This window comes from Mus musculus, chromosome 14 (genome assembly GCF_000001635.26).
Source record: "Mus musculus strain C57BL/6J chromosome 14, GRCm38.p6 C57BL/6J".
Lineage (NCBI taxonomy): Eukaryota > Metazoa > Chordata > Mammalia > Rodentia > Muridae > Mus > Mus musculus.
Window position 1 is genome coordinate 99,298,453 of NC_000080.6, and position 17,946 is coordinate 99,316,398.

The 17,946-nt window shown below is 44.7% G+C and overlaps 1 protein-coding gene across 1 annotated transcript; it reads left to right on the forward strand.

Annotated features, from left to right (window-relative positions):
• Nucleotides 1–238: 238 nt before the first annotated feature.
• On the forward strand, nt 239–14,960 carry Klf5 (Kruppel-like factor 5). Its single transcript, NM_009769.4, has 4 exons — nt 239–770; nt 2,929–3,802; nt 4,966–5,025; nt 14,699–14,960. The coding sequence occupies exons 1-4, from the start codon at nt 543–545 to the stop codon at nt 14,875–14,877; spliced, it is 1,341 nt and encodes a 446-aa protein (NP_033899.2). The 5' UTR covers nt 239–542; the 3' UTR covers nt 14,878–14,960.
• The last annotated feature ends 2,986 nt before the right edge of the window (nt 14,961–17,946 follow it).

Genomic DNA, 17,946 nt, shown 5'->3' on the forward strand with positions numbered 1-17,946 from the left:
CCGGCCCAATCTGTCAGAGAAGTTGTGTACAAACTGCGCCGCAGCCCTGCGCGCGAAGCTCCTGGCCCGCGAGGGGTGCGGTCGGCCCGTCGGAGGCGGGACCTCGTGGGCCTTCTTTCCTACTGGCTACCCTCTGGCCCTGGGGCCTTGCCATTGGCCACAACGCTGCCAGTCCGGTGAGCTGGCCCTGCCTCCCCGGAGTTGGGTGAAATAGAGGCGGGCGTCAAGTGTCAGTAGTCGCGGGGCAGGTACGCGCTCTCTTAGGTTGCTGGTGGAGCTTGGGGGTGGCGGGAGCGGGTTCCGGCGAGAGGGTGAGCGAGCGCTGGGGCGGGGCGGGAGAAAGTGGCTGCCCGAGGACCTCGGCGGTGACGCGTGGCCGAGCCCAGGAGCCCCGATCTCCGTGCCCGCCTTCGTGAGCGTCTGGCTGCCGGCCCAGGGGTCCCCCGCCGCGGCCCCCCGCCGAGTCCGCCGTCCCGTGCCAGCCCGAGCGAGGTGGGATCGCGATCGCTCCGTGTCCCGCTCCCGTAATCCCCAGACCGTCCATGCCCACGCGGGTGCTGACCATGAGCGCCCGCCTGGGACCACTGCCCCAGCCGCCGGCCGCGCAGGACGAGCCCGTGTTCGCGCAGCTCAAGCCGGTGCTGGGCGCTGCGAACCCGGCCCGCGACGCGGCGCTCTTCTCCGGAGACGATCTGAAACACGCGCACCACCACCCGCCTGCGCCGCCGCCAGCCGCTGGCCCGCGACTGCCCTCGGAGGAGCTGGTCCAGGTAAGCAGAGCGGCCGGCCTCCCTTCCCCGGCTCGGGCGTGTCCCGCCGCTACGAGGCGCGGGCGACAGGGGCCGCTCCAGACTGGGACGCGCGGGAACGGGTGCCCGGGTGGACAGCCCCGCCCTGCGCTCCCAGACGGGGCGCCGGGGAGTGGATGGGGGAGCAGGGCGGGGGCCCACCCGGATCTGTCCAGAGGAGCTAAAGAGAGCCGCGCGCTCGCGTGCACCTTCTCTTTGCTTGCGTGGGGATGAAAGCTTGTGCCCACGCTCAACTTGGCTTAAAATGCTTCTTGACCGCTCTCTCCCGATGGCCCTGGCCTTGGAAGTCCACCTGCCTGCGTCCTCTGGGGTGAAATAGAAATGCAAATTGGAGTACTGGGGTTTCATATACCCCCGTGGAGGCTCACCCTAGAATGTATTGTAGGGCCCCGTTTGGAAAACTAGAATCTTAAGGTTGTATTGGAACACCGCTTTTCCCTTAAAAAGAAACACGGACAAAAAAGGCCAGGGGTGTTGTTTTTCTTAGTGTGCGCGTAAATTTCCTCTCGGAGTCGCGTTGAAAGCTGGCAGTTGGCTTTTACACTTGCCCAGCAGCCGAATTAGAGCAAGCGCCTGTTTCTTTCGCCCACGCACGGGAGTCATATAGCCTAGAAAAAACTTCCCGGGACTTTTAGCTAGTCCCAAGGAAAAAAAAAATTGGAAACAGACCCACATGCAAACAGCTGGAAGAGCTAAAATCAGAAACCACTAACCGCCACGGGAGCGCAGTGCACGAAAGGGTTTAAGATCGGTTTATTTCAAGACGCTTAGTTTAATAGCCTCTTGCTGTATTGTGTATTTGCACTGAGCGCCTATTTCTTGGGGTCTGCCAGTGTCGTGGTGCTTTGAGAAGACAGTGGCATTTTGTCAGATGTGACTCACATGGCTACAGCATGAATCTTTATTTTTAAGTCCTGCATATCCGGGAAATCCCGTCCGTCCTCGTCCACATCCAGATCTTGATGATCTGAGGTCCGAGGTGACATTTCTTTGGAAAATTAAAAGCAAAATATACGACTCCTATTCACTGACTGAGGTGAATGGTTCTATGAACCATTTCATTTACCTGGGGCTTGATCTTTTTCTGACTTCCTTTTTTTTCAATGTCAAAAAAAAAATCAAGAGAAAGCGTTCGTTATATTAGAGAAGAGAGCTGGGGGAAAGATAGGCGTCTGGTCAGTAGCTGGATTGATTATGTATGTTCTTAAACAATCAGGGCCTGGAAGATATTTGGTTATTTTATTCTGGTAGTTTTCGCTCAGGAGATAGCAAGATGACTGCGCTTTTTACAGAGGAAGGGGGAATGTAGCATTGGCCCACGGAGAGGACATGATAAATGTTTTGCTGATGACTGTGCCTGCGATGCAGCAGCCTCTCCCCACCCACGGGAGTCTTAGCACCCGTCTACCAAGGGAGTGATTTTTCTCCTTGATAATTAAAGATCTGTTTTAGATAGGGATATGAATAGGTCCATTTCATTATGATAGTGACCCATTACCGAATCTACTGGTTCAAGTGAACATTTGGACCAAACGTTGAGGGTGCAATTGTTTTGTATCAGTGGATACAATACAGGCTTCTGCTCCACAGGTTCAAGTTTCTATTCAAAAAGTATTGAAATGGCCAGAGAACATTTTATATTAGGCCTGATAAAATAACCTAGTCCACACACAAAAGCCCTTTGGAATAATTATTTTTAAGATTTGCACAGGTTTTAGTTTTCAAGTGTAATGGATGTGAACAGATTTGAGGCAGTTTGGCAAAACTGTGATACCATAGTTTAACTGAAGATATACCCTAATTTGACTGTGTGTGCGCGTGTGCGCGCGCGTGTGTGTGACTTGATTGCATCAGAAAATGTTTTGACCTCCACCCCCCACCCCATTTGCCTTTCACTTTTGTCTGGGGATGATTTGCGGGAGTGACTTTAGTGAAGACATGTCGTAGAGTCTTGGTTAACCGATAATTACACAATTGACAAAATAAACTTGTGTGTTCATAAGCAACACTTAGGAGTTGGCCCCTGTACTCCTGTCGAGTTTTTAAGTAAACCATATTATTTATTTATCCTTCCTGACTGAGTCGGGTAGATTACGTGTATTCGTCTTTTCTTTTTTAGACAAGATGTGAAATGGAGAAGTATCTGACCCCTCAGCTCCCTCCAGTTCCGATAATTTCAGAGCATAAAAAGTATAGACGAGACAGTGCCTCAGTGGTAGACCAGTTCTTCACTGACACTGAAGGCATACCTTACAGCATCAACATGAACGTCTTCCTCCCTGACATCACTCACCTGAGAACTGGCCTCTACAAATCCCAGAGACCATGCGTAACACAGATCAAGACAGAACCTGTTACCATTTTCAGCCACCAGAGCGAGTCGACGGCCCCTCCTCCTCCTCCGGCCCCCACCCAGGCTCTCCCCGAGTTCACTAGTATCTTCAGCTCCCACCAGACCACAGCGCCACCACAGGAGGTGAACAATATCTTCATCAAACAAGAACTTCCTATACCAGATCTTCATCTCTCTGTCCCTTCCCAGCAGGGCCACCTGTACCAGCTGTTGAATACACCGGATCTAGACATGCCCAGTTCGACAAACCAGACGGCAGTAATGGACACCCTTAATGTTTCTATGGCAGGCCTTAACCCACACCCCTCTGCTGTTCCACAGACGTCAATGAAACAGTTCCAGGGCATGCCCCCTTGCACGTACACCATGCCAAGTCAGTTTCTTCCACAGCAGGCCACCTACTTTCCCCCGTCACCACCAAGCTCAGAGCCTGGAAGTCCCGATAGACAAGCTGAGATGCTGCAGAATCTCACCCCACCTCCGTCCTATGCCGCTACAATTGCTTCCAAACTGGCGATTCACAACCCAAATTTACCTGCCACTCTGCCAGTTAATTCGCCAACTCTCCCACCTGTCAGATACAACAGAAGGAGTAACCCGGATCTGGAGAAGCGACGTATCCACTTCTGCGATTATAATGGTATGTGGTCTGTGTGCTCAGGGCATCAGGAGGGTTTCATGTTCCAGAGTGCCAATAGGTAGGGTATACCTGACAGTTAAAGAAATCACCTATTCGTAATATTTCTGTGTTTTATGCTGATGTATAATGGCATAAAACACCAGCCATGGCAATTCATGCCTTTAATCTTAGCAATGAGGCCGAGACAGGAAGATTACACGTTCAAACTAACCTGGGCTACATAGTGAGATCCTTTTATTATTTACTTATTATTTCTGTTTTGGTTTTTCGAGACAGGGTTTCTCTGTATATACCCCTGGCTGTCCTGGAACTCACTTTGTAGCCCAGGCTGGCCTCAAACTCAGAAATCCGCCTGCCTCTGCTTCCCAAGTGCTGGAATTAAAGGCATGTGCCACCACACCTTTAATTAAAAAAAATATTATTTTTATTTAACGGTTAGACCATTCTAGGAAATAATCTAATTTAGATTTCTTTCTTTTTAGTAGTAAATGACAACTTGGGGTTCATTTAATCTAATAGATTATAGCACCAAATGGATTTAAGAATGGTTGTTTCCGATAGTGTATGCTCATTCTTGAATGAGATACGTGACCCAAAATATAATTGGATGGTAATAAATATATTTCCAAGTTGCAGGCATAAGCAAGTTTATGATTAATGCAGGGCATAATTTATTGACTGCACGATGTGGCATGACATGCTAAATGAGAAAAACAAAGTAGGATTATAGAAAATGATAGTCATCTCCGATAATGACTTAACACTGTTAGTTCTGCATCCATTACATTAAATATACATACATATATACATACATAACACACACACACACACACACACACGCACACACACGTCCCACGATTGCTCTCCATTTACTGAAAAAGCACCTACTGGAGCATAAACACAGAATTTCCATTTATTGGTTGGCTGGGTTAACCTGTGTTCTTTGCTCCCAAAAATGATACATAGAGCAGATCACCTCTGCCTTCTAATAAGGTCAGGAGGGCACCTTGAAACTTCTTAGCCAAAGCTTCGAGTGTGACCCTCTAGCACAAGCTAGTTCATCTTTAGAGCCAGGTTTTAAACAGTGAATCATCGAATGTAAAGATTTCAAAAGGCCCTGGAGATGACAAGCTGTTCTTCCTCTGTTCCCTTTCTTCTTCTAGGTTGCACAAAAGTTTATACAAAGTCGTCTCACTTAAAAGCTCACCTGAGGACTCATACGGGTAGGTGATCTTCTTGCTAATTCTGCGAGTTCTGTAAACAGTGTAAGCGGCATTCATCCTTTTAAAAAGCCAATACGTGTTTGATCTCTTCTTTCTTCTGTCAACTTTTATTTTTTAATGGCCTACCTTTTCAGCAAGGGCTTGCTTGGCTCAAAATTCCGTTCCCCAAGAAAGTCTGGTTCCGGGAAGGCTGAGGTTTCCCCAGTGAGACCTTGCCCTGTCACCCTCACGTAGAATTAATGACCCTCAAAACGTAAACGGCAGTGTTTACTAATGGATTTTAAAACTTTAATGGCAATGCTATTCCTGTCTTGAAAGAAGGAAGAAAACCCTCCTTGGTAAATCGTCGTTGCTTCAATAAGGCCCCTTTTTAAGCTAAAAACTTTTCCCGTCACCATGTTAGGCACCGGTGCTTAGCACATTATCTTCAGTTTCACCAGTGGCTTCAAATATTTGTGTTTTCACCTTTTTGCCATGTCTGAGAAGTAGGCCTAAGATCTGCAGAGGGTGAAAGAGCTCGGCCAGGGTGAGGGCAGGATTTGAAGCATTCCTCTCCAGCCAACCCCGGGCCTTGGCTTGTCTGAGAGGCCTAGTCCATCCTTAAGTCTTCCATTTCATTTTCTTCTGCAGCTTGCTTTTAAGTTCAGTCTCTAATTATATTTTGATGTGTTTTGTTAAATTCACAGCAACCCCCTTGTAGGAGCTATTCATTTTGAAGCCGCCCTTGTATCAGAAACACGTTTACAATGACGTTCAGTAGCCTACTTTATTAGAGGGATCCACCTACCCATAATATCTTCAAGTGTCTGGATGGTTACTATTATAATTTTCTTAAAGAATAGCCCTGAAGGAAAAGACAGATATAAAAGTGACTGCATTCCCCCCCTCAATAAATACACCCTCCTTACCTAAAGTTCAAAGAATAAGTTTGCTAATAAAAGCAGTGACCTAGCAAAATGTATTATTCCATCATTGCTATGGAAACCAGAGTATTCAACAGCTCCTTTGAATGGGTTGTTGGATTAGTGTGAGGACTTGCCTCTCCCTAGGCTGGAGGTTACTATGGAAATTGAGTTTTGATAAATGAAGTAGTTATCTCTAACCACTGCATTAAAAAGTAAAAGCTTTTGGACAAAGGTCAGTGGCGAAGCAGAGCTCTGTGAGAGTATGGTTTCAGACATTGTGTATGCGTGTTAGGAGGGAGCAGTGCTTGGTTATCTGAATGCCTAACACTTCCTAAAACCCGGGTGGTAGCTGTGAGCTTTCCAAGAATGGCTTTTGAAAGAAAAGGCATCTCTCAGTTTATCTGTGATAGGAGTGAAATTATTTGGGCCTGAGGTTGGGTTGGGTTTTTTGTGGGCAGGTAAGCATGAACAGAATAAATCCAAAGATGATTCAAACTCCAGTCTAAAACCTCCCAAATAGAGTTGACAGGTGCCAGAAGAGTCCATATAGAAACACTAAAGCAACCTACTAAAATGTCCTTTTGTAGACTAGTGTTAGGGAAACACTGAACATGGGGTTTTGAGCTTTGGATCAAGAGGAGAAACAGAAGTAGTTTAGGAACATTTGAGCTGTTGTTTCTTCTCTCTCATCAGAAGTCCTTGAAACTGGAGATAGGAAAGAGGAAAGGTATTTTTTGAGGTTAAAGTCCCCATAATAAAAGAAGTGTGCAATTGCATATACCGACGTAATCAAGTGCTTATTGCAGGCACATCGTCAGGCTATATCTAAATAGCCTTTCCACCCTGTCAGGGTTTACTGCTCTGAATGCTTGTACCTGGGATCCTGGAACTTGACCTGCTGGCAGAGAAATTTAATAGTGGGTCGTCTGAACAATGCCCACACTAATAAAAATAAAAAATAAAAAAAAAGACTACGATGAAGGATCCAGGCCTAGTCAGGGTCCCATGGAGCAACTTTGTCACATGATCGTAAATATTGTGGCCTTAAAACATCTAATGAGTAAGGCCGTGTAATGCAGTTTAATGAAGTTGTTTGATAGTCTTTCAGATGCCTTGAAGGGGGGGGGGTGTAACAGACTCGCTCATCTGGCTAAACCCGTTCTTAGGTAATCATGGTGCATGGAGGCTTTCTCCTCATTTCTGGTTTCTAGACAATGCCTTTTAAAATCACCTGTGTGCTGGCTACCATTGTCTCCGCCCTCCGCTCCTGCCCCCTGAATGTGCAGGAAGCCAGGAGAGGCTTGTGGCTTGTTTCTTTCTTTCTTTTTTTTTTTTCCTTTCTCCTTCGACTGCCCAGGTAGATGAAACAGTTTTTTGTTTTTCCTTTCTGAATAGTACCTCTGACTTAATAGCTTGTCCTGTTTTTCTTTCTGTCCCATTTCCTCGCACTTGGAAAACTTGTTAGGGGACTCTTAAAAAAAAAAAAAAAACTACATGGCAATATTGACTGTGTATTTGATGATATTAAAAGAAATGTTTTTGTACTGATTGCAGGTAGAGCGTGAAACACCCCAGCCTTTCTGTAATTGTAGTAATTGTAGCTGCTTTTTTAAAAAAATGTATACTTACCATATGCCACAGTAGATTTAAGCATATAAAAGAACCCTCATTTGTGTTCTGTTTAATGACTTATTCTGGGGATTTTTAGATAACTTGAGTTACAGAGGGAGTCTAAGCAAGCCGCCAGTCTACTGCACAACTAACGCATTCTTCCTGAGCTGAGACAGAAGTGTAAAACATCAGTCTGCCTTTCGAATCACAAGTATAGCATTCGAGTTTTCTAAGTTTGTGGACTTCAGATTTCTTTATAGAGAACACATACAAAAAAAAAAAACCCTTAAGCTCTTCCATGTCTGGTCAGACGTAGCTGTGTCTGTATTTATCTGTATGTAACACAGCACACTTGGCTACATATAGGCACCCTTTATGTGGGTGAGAGGGTGTTTGTGTATGTTATTTGAGATACGTGAACATTAATATGCTTCTGTTTAGAAATGGTTAGGACCGCTTGTAGGCAACCGTGTCAGTAAGTGGTCTCTTCTTCCCAAATCAAATCATTTGTACTTTCTATGGCATTTGAAAGAACATGTCGTTGGAGCTCTTCCAGCTTGTGACGGTACACTTTACCATCAATCTGCAATTTCTTATCAGCACCTTTCAAAAAACAACCCAACTCTGGTATCGTAAGTCACCATAACTGATAAGCTCTCTTCTGCTGTCCGTTAAAGACAGAACTTTATGCATTCTAGGCTACCTCAGACAGACTCCTTCCCTAAATTCCATTATGAATATGTATCAGCCTTGGCTTTCTGGTCAAGGTAGCGTTAGCAGCTGTATATACAAGTATTTAGAAGCAACACTCAAAAGAGTCTGCACCACTGTGTCTCAAATGAACATAAATAGCAGACACTTGAGTTCTGTGCTCAAGATTCCCTGATGAAGAGGGACTGTAGTCTGTCTGTCAGTGTGAAGAGTCTCTACCTTCACCCCTTCCCCTGCTGTGGGAACCACATTATTCAGTGACATTTATCTGTGAGTTGTTAGCATGTGTGCCTGTAAGTACATAATTTTGGATTCTGCTTTAGTTTCTAAGCTCGACTTGGGCACTATGCAAGCATCCTGCATCCTGTGTACAAATGTCTCGAGCCAGGTGCTCACTGAGAACTCCTCTTTCCATCGGCTCTCTGAGACACAGTTTTGATAACGTTGGCTGCTGAGATTAGGACGGACATTTCCACTGAAAGAACCCCTTTCCAACTAACCTATGCAGAGGGGGGAAGGAGAACCAGGAGGGATTTCATTTCAGGCCATAATGGACGATGGCGCTCATATGATTTGAATCTAGAATAGATAGATATCAGTTAGCTGCATAACCTGTGTATCAGAATAAGCAAGCATCCCATCTTAGAGATATTCTGTACGTATAATATCTAGTGGAATATGGCACTGATAAGCATCACCATTCGGGAACTGGTGAAACGCACTCGTGTTCTTTGTATTGGATCTCACTTGTAGCTTTGAGTTAAAGAGTAGTGGCTTAAGCAACTTGTTAGCTTAGACCCCAGGAAAAAGGTACTTACGAACGGGAAAGCTTAGACAACAGTTTCTTTTTAATGACTCACCAGTGAGACTAACCTGCTTCGGGGAGTGGAGTCCTTCCATCAGCAAAACATTTACATAGGAAATTAATCAAACATTGTTGATAAAGCTTACTAAGGTTAAGAAGGATAACTGAACTCAGCTGATTGGTTTCATGAAGAATCCAAAGAATTGATCTCGTCTTACTTACCCTTCAGTTTTTAAGCTCACGGGAGGAGAGGGCTCCTATGTAGATAAAGTAGAATTGCTGGAACTGAGCTGGAAGCAGTCGTGCATGTGAGGTGGAAAGCAGTATTTAAAAATATACATTTTAATTACCCGGGAATTTTCCCTAGCTAGGTATTTTTAGTTCTATCTGATGGCCTACATCTTTTCTGGTGAAAGATAAGAAACAGAGTCCTGTCCTACATGAGGGGAAGTGACTCTTTGCCTGCCTGTGACAATTCATAGTCCGAGACTTTTAGCAGGCCTGTTTAAAGAGACCAGGCAATGCTTTAGAGGCTCACAGTGGCTGGCTTTTGCCTAAAAACCATCTGTATAGAATGAGTTGTCCCTTTGGCTGTTCCTAAAGAGGCATGTCAGCTGCTGGGCGGGGTGGGGGGCGGGGCGCAGGTGAAGGTTAGGTAGAGGGGAGGGGGCTTCAAATTGATGATCCATTTCCACTGTTACTGCTTGTTGAGGCTGGGAATTAGCCAAGTGTATAGGAAGGAGCAAGGGACCACTCCTGTCACCCGTCCCTTCAGCCTCCACAGCAAGGGCATGTCTCTCCATTCTACTCTCCAGCAGATGAGCAAGCTCTGGCTCCCCATAGGAGCCCCGTGGAGCTTGTGTCCAGCCTCCAGGCCTTTCAGAACTACTCCAGTTCTATAGAAGTTCAGGTTACAGAGAATCTCCATCCTGTGCCCTTTTGGGATAAGGGATTCTAGAATTTAATCCTGAAGACACTCAAAGCAAGGTTCTCGTCTAAATATATTCACATTAATTACCCCAGTCATCCCAAGCCTCAGCCAAGCCTTCCCTCGTTTTCATTATGAGAATAACTGCTCAGATTTGGCCTATCCAGTTTTCAGAGGCAGAAAATGGGGAACTCGGAACAGAGGGATAGTCAGGAATACAAAATACAGCCCACCAAGACCCAATCCTTTCCCCTCCTCGCCCAGGGCTTCATTGAACAACTGATTGGCTCAAGTGCATTTGATCTGGGGATAAAACCCATCACCCTGTGCATGAAAACGACGGCTGCTAGCACTGAGCCACATCCCCAGCCCCAGTCAAAGTCGCGCAGGTGGTGAGGACACAGTGCAGTGGCCACTCGTGGTCTGTCAGGTTTTTTTTTCTAGAGGGAGGGAGAAAGAGGAATTGGATTTAAAAGGATGCAATGAGTTGAGAAACAAGATGAAGAGAAGGGGTCCCGTAATCCCCTTTACATTAGTTCCCTTGAATGGGCCACTACTGGCATCCAGGAAGCCTTAGCTTACAAAGTGAACCTTCCTGTTCCAAGGAGGCTACTGCTGCTACACACACACAATCTCTTCATGGAAAAGTACTAGCATGGTTGTATAAAGAAACAAAGACAGTGAGCCCAAATCACTATCACTCTTCTCAGATATGTAAATCCTACTTTCCTTCCCATAATTCCTTAATTGTATTCTGTTTTCCCCTTTTGAGTATTAGCAGATCTGGTATTGAGTGTTCCAGGAACACCCACGAGACAAGGTGATGTGAGGGAGGGAGACAGGTATCGGTCAGTCACCATCTTCCCACACTAAGCACCCCAGTGCAGGCTGTGCCCTCTTCAGCTCTGGTTTGAGGGCTTTTAATATATTGATTGAGATATCTTTTCGCCATTGAAGGAGACATAACTATTCACTGTAAAACAGACCTCAGAGTTACCTCATTTCCTTTGTTAGAACAGTCTATGTGGAACTTTCTAGAAAAGGGCCTTGCTGTCGGACTATTGAGTATGTTCAACAGAGCAGAGAAACCTCCATTCTATTGTATAGTTGGCTCAGAAAAAGAAATTTTAAATCTGTTCAGAGAAAAATAGATGTTTCTTATTGAGGATTTTTTTTTAAAAATACTTGGCAAAACAAGCATTCTAACACAGAGAAGGGACCCTCTACAGGGTAGCATTAGAGATGGCATGAGGCTTTGTAACGGACCGGTCCAGCCACAGTGTGCCTCAAGCCTCTCACAACAGGCTTCTACAGGCCTCCCGAGTCCTTCAGAGTCCCGTTCCCTTCACGAGAGGCTGTAGAGTCCAAGTAAATTTGAACAATATGTATGCGCTCGTTCCTAGAGTCAGAGAGTGTGGTAATGTTTACCAATGGAAGACTTAAGTGTGACATTGAGAAAGCAGCAGACTAGGCAGTCATCTTCAAAGTTCTGGAGCTGGCTTTTTTTGAGGGTTGAATGAAGAGAACGACCTAGCTTTAGAGCGGACTTCTGGAGACCTGATGGTGGCTTGCCTCTTTCTTCTGGTAGTTTCTGCTGTGGTTTTTATACAGAGTATACTAATGAGCTTTACCAGCAAGGGGAGTGAGTGTGTTTAACTTGGGCCTATTCTTCGGAGACCAGGGCTTCTTCAGCCATCTCTGTCTCTAACTGTGAGGCAGAGACAGCAAAGGCACGCTGTGCGAGCGAGCGAGCGATAAGGCACAAGCCAGGGGTGCCACGGCACACAAGCCTGCCACTGTGTTCCCTTTGCCCTGCCGTACGTAGCTTGACGCTAGCAGCAAGACTTAAAAATAAATACAGTGGATGTCGAAAGAGCTTAACCGAGTATTTCAAATTGGTGGTATTGGAAAGAGATTCTTTAAAAATCCAATTAAACTTTTGAAAGCTCTATCCTGTTGAAATATAACTTGGAGGAAGTCAGTTTGCTTTCCCAGAAGTACTGGCCGTAGTGTTTCTGGCTGAGGAAAAAAGGTTTGAGCCTTCTCCTCAGCCAGAAATGGGGTCCCGGCTTCCTCTGCGGTGTTTGGCTTGAACAGTGTTGACACTTGAACAAATCCCATAGAAACTGCCCCAAGTGGGGGATAGTCGTCCCTGCTTTTATAGTAAGCCTTGGCCCCGGTTCCTGCCCTTCCAGACACTGGCGGTATTCTTGGCTGAATAAGCTATAGATGCACATAAATTGAGAGCAAAACCCCAAATGTTTTAGGAACGTTAATGGCTACTGTATGTCAACCAATCAGTAAAGTCAACTTGACAAAATATTGGTGCAGTTTATGGCTTTGCAGCCAATAAAAACAGTGAACAAAAAAGTTCAGTGTCCCCTGCTTCTAACATAGACCCTGAAAACTTCATTCTGAGCCATGTAATTATTAAATTCAAAAGGGCTTGAATGATCCTTCTTAAATTGGGACTCTGAGGAAGTGTTTTTTTTTTTCTTTTTTTCTTTTTTGATTTAAACACCAGAATTAGACCTCTCTCCTCCATGGAATGACAGGAAAGCCATGCTTGTTACTGTAATTTTTTTTTCACTAGACTTTTCTGTGTGAGGCTTTCTTCTGTGTGATTGACACCCCTGATCCAGAAAGTAACCGTTACCACTACCATTAAAGTCTTTCTGTGAATCCAGCATTGTGTGTGAATGGAAGAGAAATGACTTTCTGATTACTTAAAAGCCTGGAGTGTTAGTGTAACTTTCTAGATCGAGTTTTCTGCGAGAGAGTGAAAGCACAAACCTTTAAATTCACCAGACAGGACTACATGGTGAAATACACACATGATGATTCAGCACACACACACAACACACACACACACACCCCACAGAACACACACCTGTGATGGACGAGAAATTTAGAATCGAGGTGTTGTTCATTTGACTTTTTTTTTTTTGTTGAGGTAGCATGTTATATGTAGTGTAGGGTGGTTTCAAAATCATCCCCCTGCCTTAGCCCTGCCAGTACTGGGATTACAGGAATTTACCTTCATGTCTCTCGGAGATGTGCATTTTGAGAAATGGGATGATGATAGGAGCTTTGCATCAGAGGCAGAAGCAGGGCCACAGAGGGACGGTCAGGGTGAATCGCTACAAGGGAAGGACCAGGCATGGGACTACCCCCGAGTGATTCATTCTGGCTGTTGCTTCTTTGCCCTGTTAGACTGTAGGGTCACACTAGTTATCAGGATAATGAAAGTACAGCCTTTGTGGACACTCACATTCACCCAGGTAGTCACCAGCATCCAGAAGATGACACTGCTAAACTGAGTTAAAACAAGAAAGGTTGTGCAGTTGCTCTGCTTAGAGCTCCCCTTTCACCCCTAAGCTGGCTTTTAGCAGCAATCTTCCTGCCTCAGGCCAGCCAGAAGAAAACCTTTTTTTTTTTTGAAAGGAAGTTGGGAGAAATGTCTCTTGAAAAACCCCAGCAAAACAAATAACAAATGAAGTCATGACAAGTTGGGAGTGCTCAGAGACATGAAATTTGGAGAATTTGGCGTAGAAAAAAAAATTTACATGATCCTAAATAGCAAATTGCAATTGTATTATAAATATTAAGTGATTTTTGGAAGTGGCTGGCACATTTGGGAGAACATTAGTGATCATAAACATTGTACAGTGGGATTGGCTCGGGTATCCGCTCACTGTTAAAAGCAGATGACTGGGGATAAAAACCAGAAAGATTAGGCAGAAATCCGCCTGCCTCTGCCTCCTGAGTGCTGGGATTAAAGGTGTGCGCCACCACGCCCGGCTTCAAATTTTCTTTTTCTTTTTCTTTTTTTTTTTGTTTTAGGCCAGGCTTTTAGGGGTCACCAGTGTAAGTGCCCCCAGGCCTGGTCTTCTTGTTTTGTTTATTGTATTCCTCGCCTGGACAATTGCCAAATTGTTTGTTGACTGTCTTGGAACTCAATATGTAGACCAGGCTAGCCAAGAATTCACAGTTTAAGCCGAGCAGTGGTGGCTCACACATTTAATCCCAGCATTTGGGAAGCAGAGGCAGGCAGATTTCTTGAGTTTAAGGACAGCCAGGGCTACACAGAGAAACCTTGTCTCAACACCCCCCCACCCCCACCCAAAAAAAAAAGAGCTCAGATCAACCAACTTCTCCCAAATGCTAGGATTAAAGGTGTGCACCACCATGTCCACCAAGTCCAACATCATAGAAATTTGATAGCGTCTGGAGTGGCCCTCATCATAGAAAATGTTCGATACACTTGTGCAACCAGCTGATGCTAAGATTCTGGGTTGGAGACAAGGGCTCAGAGTAGCCCTTGCCTAACAAGCTGAAGGACACAGGTTTAATATCCTTAGCACTTAAAAGAAGAGAGAGCCTCTTGCCTTCCTTATTAGTGTGAATCAGAGTAACCAGACTCTAGATTACTTAGGGAATTTTAAAAAAAATATCAAATGCAAAATGTTTACATAAAGCAATTAAATTTTCTGGTTTGTATGGTTGGCCTTGAGTAGTGGTGTGGAAGGCCGGGTGGACTGATTCCCAACATACCATGTACATTATCCTCGCCGCTACTTGTATATCATCCTCGCCGCTACTTGGGGGGGGAGGGATGGGGGGCGCACTGCACGGTTCACCATGGGGATGGGGTGTGGGCTGTGCCGCTGGTCTTGCAGCAGACCACCTCACCCTGTCTCTTCCTTGTCACAGGCGAGAAGCCCTACAAGTGCACCTGGGAGGGCTGCGACTGGAGGTTTGCCCGGTCGGATGAGCTGACCCGCCACTACAGGAAGCACACGGGCGCCAAGCCGTTCCAGTGCATGGTGTGCCAACGCAGCTTCTCCCGCTCCGACCACCTCGCGCTGCACATGAAGCGCCACCAGAACTGAGCGAGCGAGCGCTGCGCCCACCCGCCTGACGCCTTGCAGTCCGCTCTGCCATCCTTTAAACCGCAGACCTAACTTCATAAAAAGAAAAAAAAAGGAAAAAAAAAGGAAAAAAAAAAAAAGCAAAGGAACTGGAAATGTATATTTTGTACATTTGAGGCCACAGGGAATACATTGTATCAATACCAAAGTGTTTGGTCATTTTGAGAAGCTGGAAGCTTGCTCTCATGCTCACCACTAGCTTTATCCCAGCAAACTTCCTCTCCAGACAGGCAGCCGCATCTCAGCATGGGGAACCGGTGGGGGTGCACGGGGTGCGTATGCTGTTTCTATAAAGACTGCACACACGCAATCGTGTGTGCCATTTTTTAGGGTAAACAAACCGATTGGCAGGCACCCAGGCACATTGTCAAGATTTTACTTGACGTGGACTCGTTTTTTTTCTGAAGATTTGATTATTTCCAGAGATGGGAGGTACACGGTTGTGTGTACCTGGCAGTTCACAAATAGCCATTGAACAAAAATTTTGTTTTTGTTTTTGTTTTGTTTTGTTTTTATATGAGTTGCCTATATTTGCTATTCCGAATTTTGTAAATATGCAAATCAGCTTTATAGATTTATCACAAGTTTTTAAGGATTGTTGGGGGGGGGGGAAGAAATCGTACTTTTGAAAATAATTATGAATACATTTCCAATTAGAATTTGTGGTGAGATACCTCTCAGAAAAATTACCAAATCCATTTCTTTGGGGAGGGGATAATCATTCAAATGAGAGTAAAATGCAAATTTCACTCACTGATTGAAATGAGATTTTATTTTAAATATGAGAGTTTTTTTTATGTGAATTTAAACTGAAATGCTTAAAGATAGCTACCATACACAGACGCTAATGGTCTTTACCATAAGTTAAACAGTATCTTTTTTTTTTGTTTTGTTTTCTTTTTTTTTTGTTTTTTAAGTGGAGGAGGACTGTTGTGGCTGTGTTCCTTGTTGAACTTAAGACTCTGTTTTCACTCGTGGAAGCATTGAATTTCCAGGATTTCTAGGATGTTTGCTCATGCAGTGCTGTTGGCGAAATGACAATTTATGCGGATTTTTGCATGTACTATCCAGTGAGACAGTAATTTTATTGAAATTACAGTGCCACGTAGTAGGTAGCCTGTTGTTAATACTGACTCGTCTGCCTTTGATATCAGTGATGTGTTGAAAACTTAACCAATATGCAACATGGCTATGAATGTGACATGGATGCTGTTAACCAAAGGACAGAAACCACAAGCAAAATGCCAAAAGCGATCTTAATTAGAAATCTTAATTTTGTTTTTAAGATATTGTTTTATCATTATTTATTTTGTGGTAATATAGTAAGGTTTTTTTTCTTTTCTTCTTTTTTTTTTTTTAGGAAACAACTTTCGTAACTTGATAAATTATAGTTTTGTTTGTTAGAAAAGTTGCTTCTCAACGTGTAAATAGGCGACAAATGGTGTAAATAGTTTTGTAAGGCTCCAAGATGTTTATACGTGGACACACCTACATCAGAAGCATAACTCGGCTGCTGTTCTGCCGCCTCCTCCCTTATTTTTGTATTGTGGTAATTTCCTATGCAAATATCAGAGCAAGCAGCTGTCGAGCTGTAGAATTTTTTGAGAGAATGAGATGTTTATATATTAACTTTTTTTTTTTTGAAAATAAAAAGTGCCTAAAAGATGTATGTGGTGCCTTCTTGACCCTCCATCCATATCACGAGCATATTATAGTCCTAAATCAAGTTTCTTTGCGTGGGTAGCATCAGGAGGGTGAACCGGGTGTGGGGTTACAGGCTTTGTAATCCCAGCCACGGAAAGGCTGGATTTAAGGACGTGGACAACACTTTGAATCATAACTCCTGGAGGACACAAAGCTGAAATCGGGCTGGCTGTGTGTCTCTGTTGGGAAGTGGATTGCCCAGCCTGCACACCTTACAAGAAGCCGGCAGTGGAGGTGCGCTGCCGTAGTCCCGGCCCACACAGGCAGGAAGGAGTGGAGTTCAAGGGTTACCCTATTCCACAAAGTTTGAGGCTCGTCTTAACTATGAAAATAGAAACAAGAGGTGTATAGAGAGGGAATTCACAAATGCTGAGGTTTTTGTGACCTCTGGAACTTTTTAGCCTGGTCAGCTGGAGGCAGCGACTTGTATTACTCTGGGAAATTGTCGAAGATGCACAGAAATTGGATTTATTTCTGTTCCTTTATTTTAGGCTGTATCTATGTAGCCCTTACTGGCCTGGAGCTTGCTATCTAGACCAGGCTGGCCTTGAACTCAGATCATCTGACTCCCGGGTACTGGGATTAAAGGCGTATGTGCTATGGCATCCAGGCCGACCTGGAATTTTTCAAATTTTGGAAGATTTTCTTTCTTTCTTTCTTTCTTTTTTTTCTTCAAGTTCTGAGTCTCAAAATTACAGGGTTGCGCATACCTGTATGAGTGACAGCCAGGCAAGGCTCATTCCTCTAGAAGCCTTTTACCCAACAGCAGCGCTGGAGTCTTAATGCCTAATTGTTCAGCAGAGTGAACCCTTGGGACTAGAGAAGTTAATTCTAAGCCTGTGGTGGGAAATAGTTGGGTCTGCAGCATTTTAAGAGTTTCAAAAAGCAAGGTTATGGGTGAAAGCTCCCCCTACCTCAAGCACAGGCTGTGTCAGGATAAGAAACACCTGCTTGGGGCTGGTGAGATGGCTCAGTGGGTAAGAGCACCCGACTGCTCTTCCAGAGGTCCAGAGTTCAAATCCCAGCAACCACATGGTGGCTCACAACCATCTGTAATGAGATCTGATGCCCTCTTCTGGTGTGTCTGAAGACAGCTACAGTGTACTTACATATAATAAATAAATAAATAAATCTTTAAAAAAAAAAAAAAAAAAAAAAAAAGAAACACCTGCTTGTAACCCCAAGAGGAAAACCTCCATCAGAGAGGAGAGAACGCAGAATAGTTAACTGTATAGTCCTTTCATCTTGAAGGGAATCCAATGCTCACAACTGTAGCTTGCAAGACCACTTGACTCCAGTAAGAAAAGGAGGGCACCGGGTGGCTAC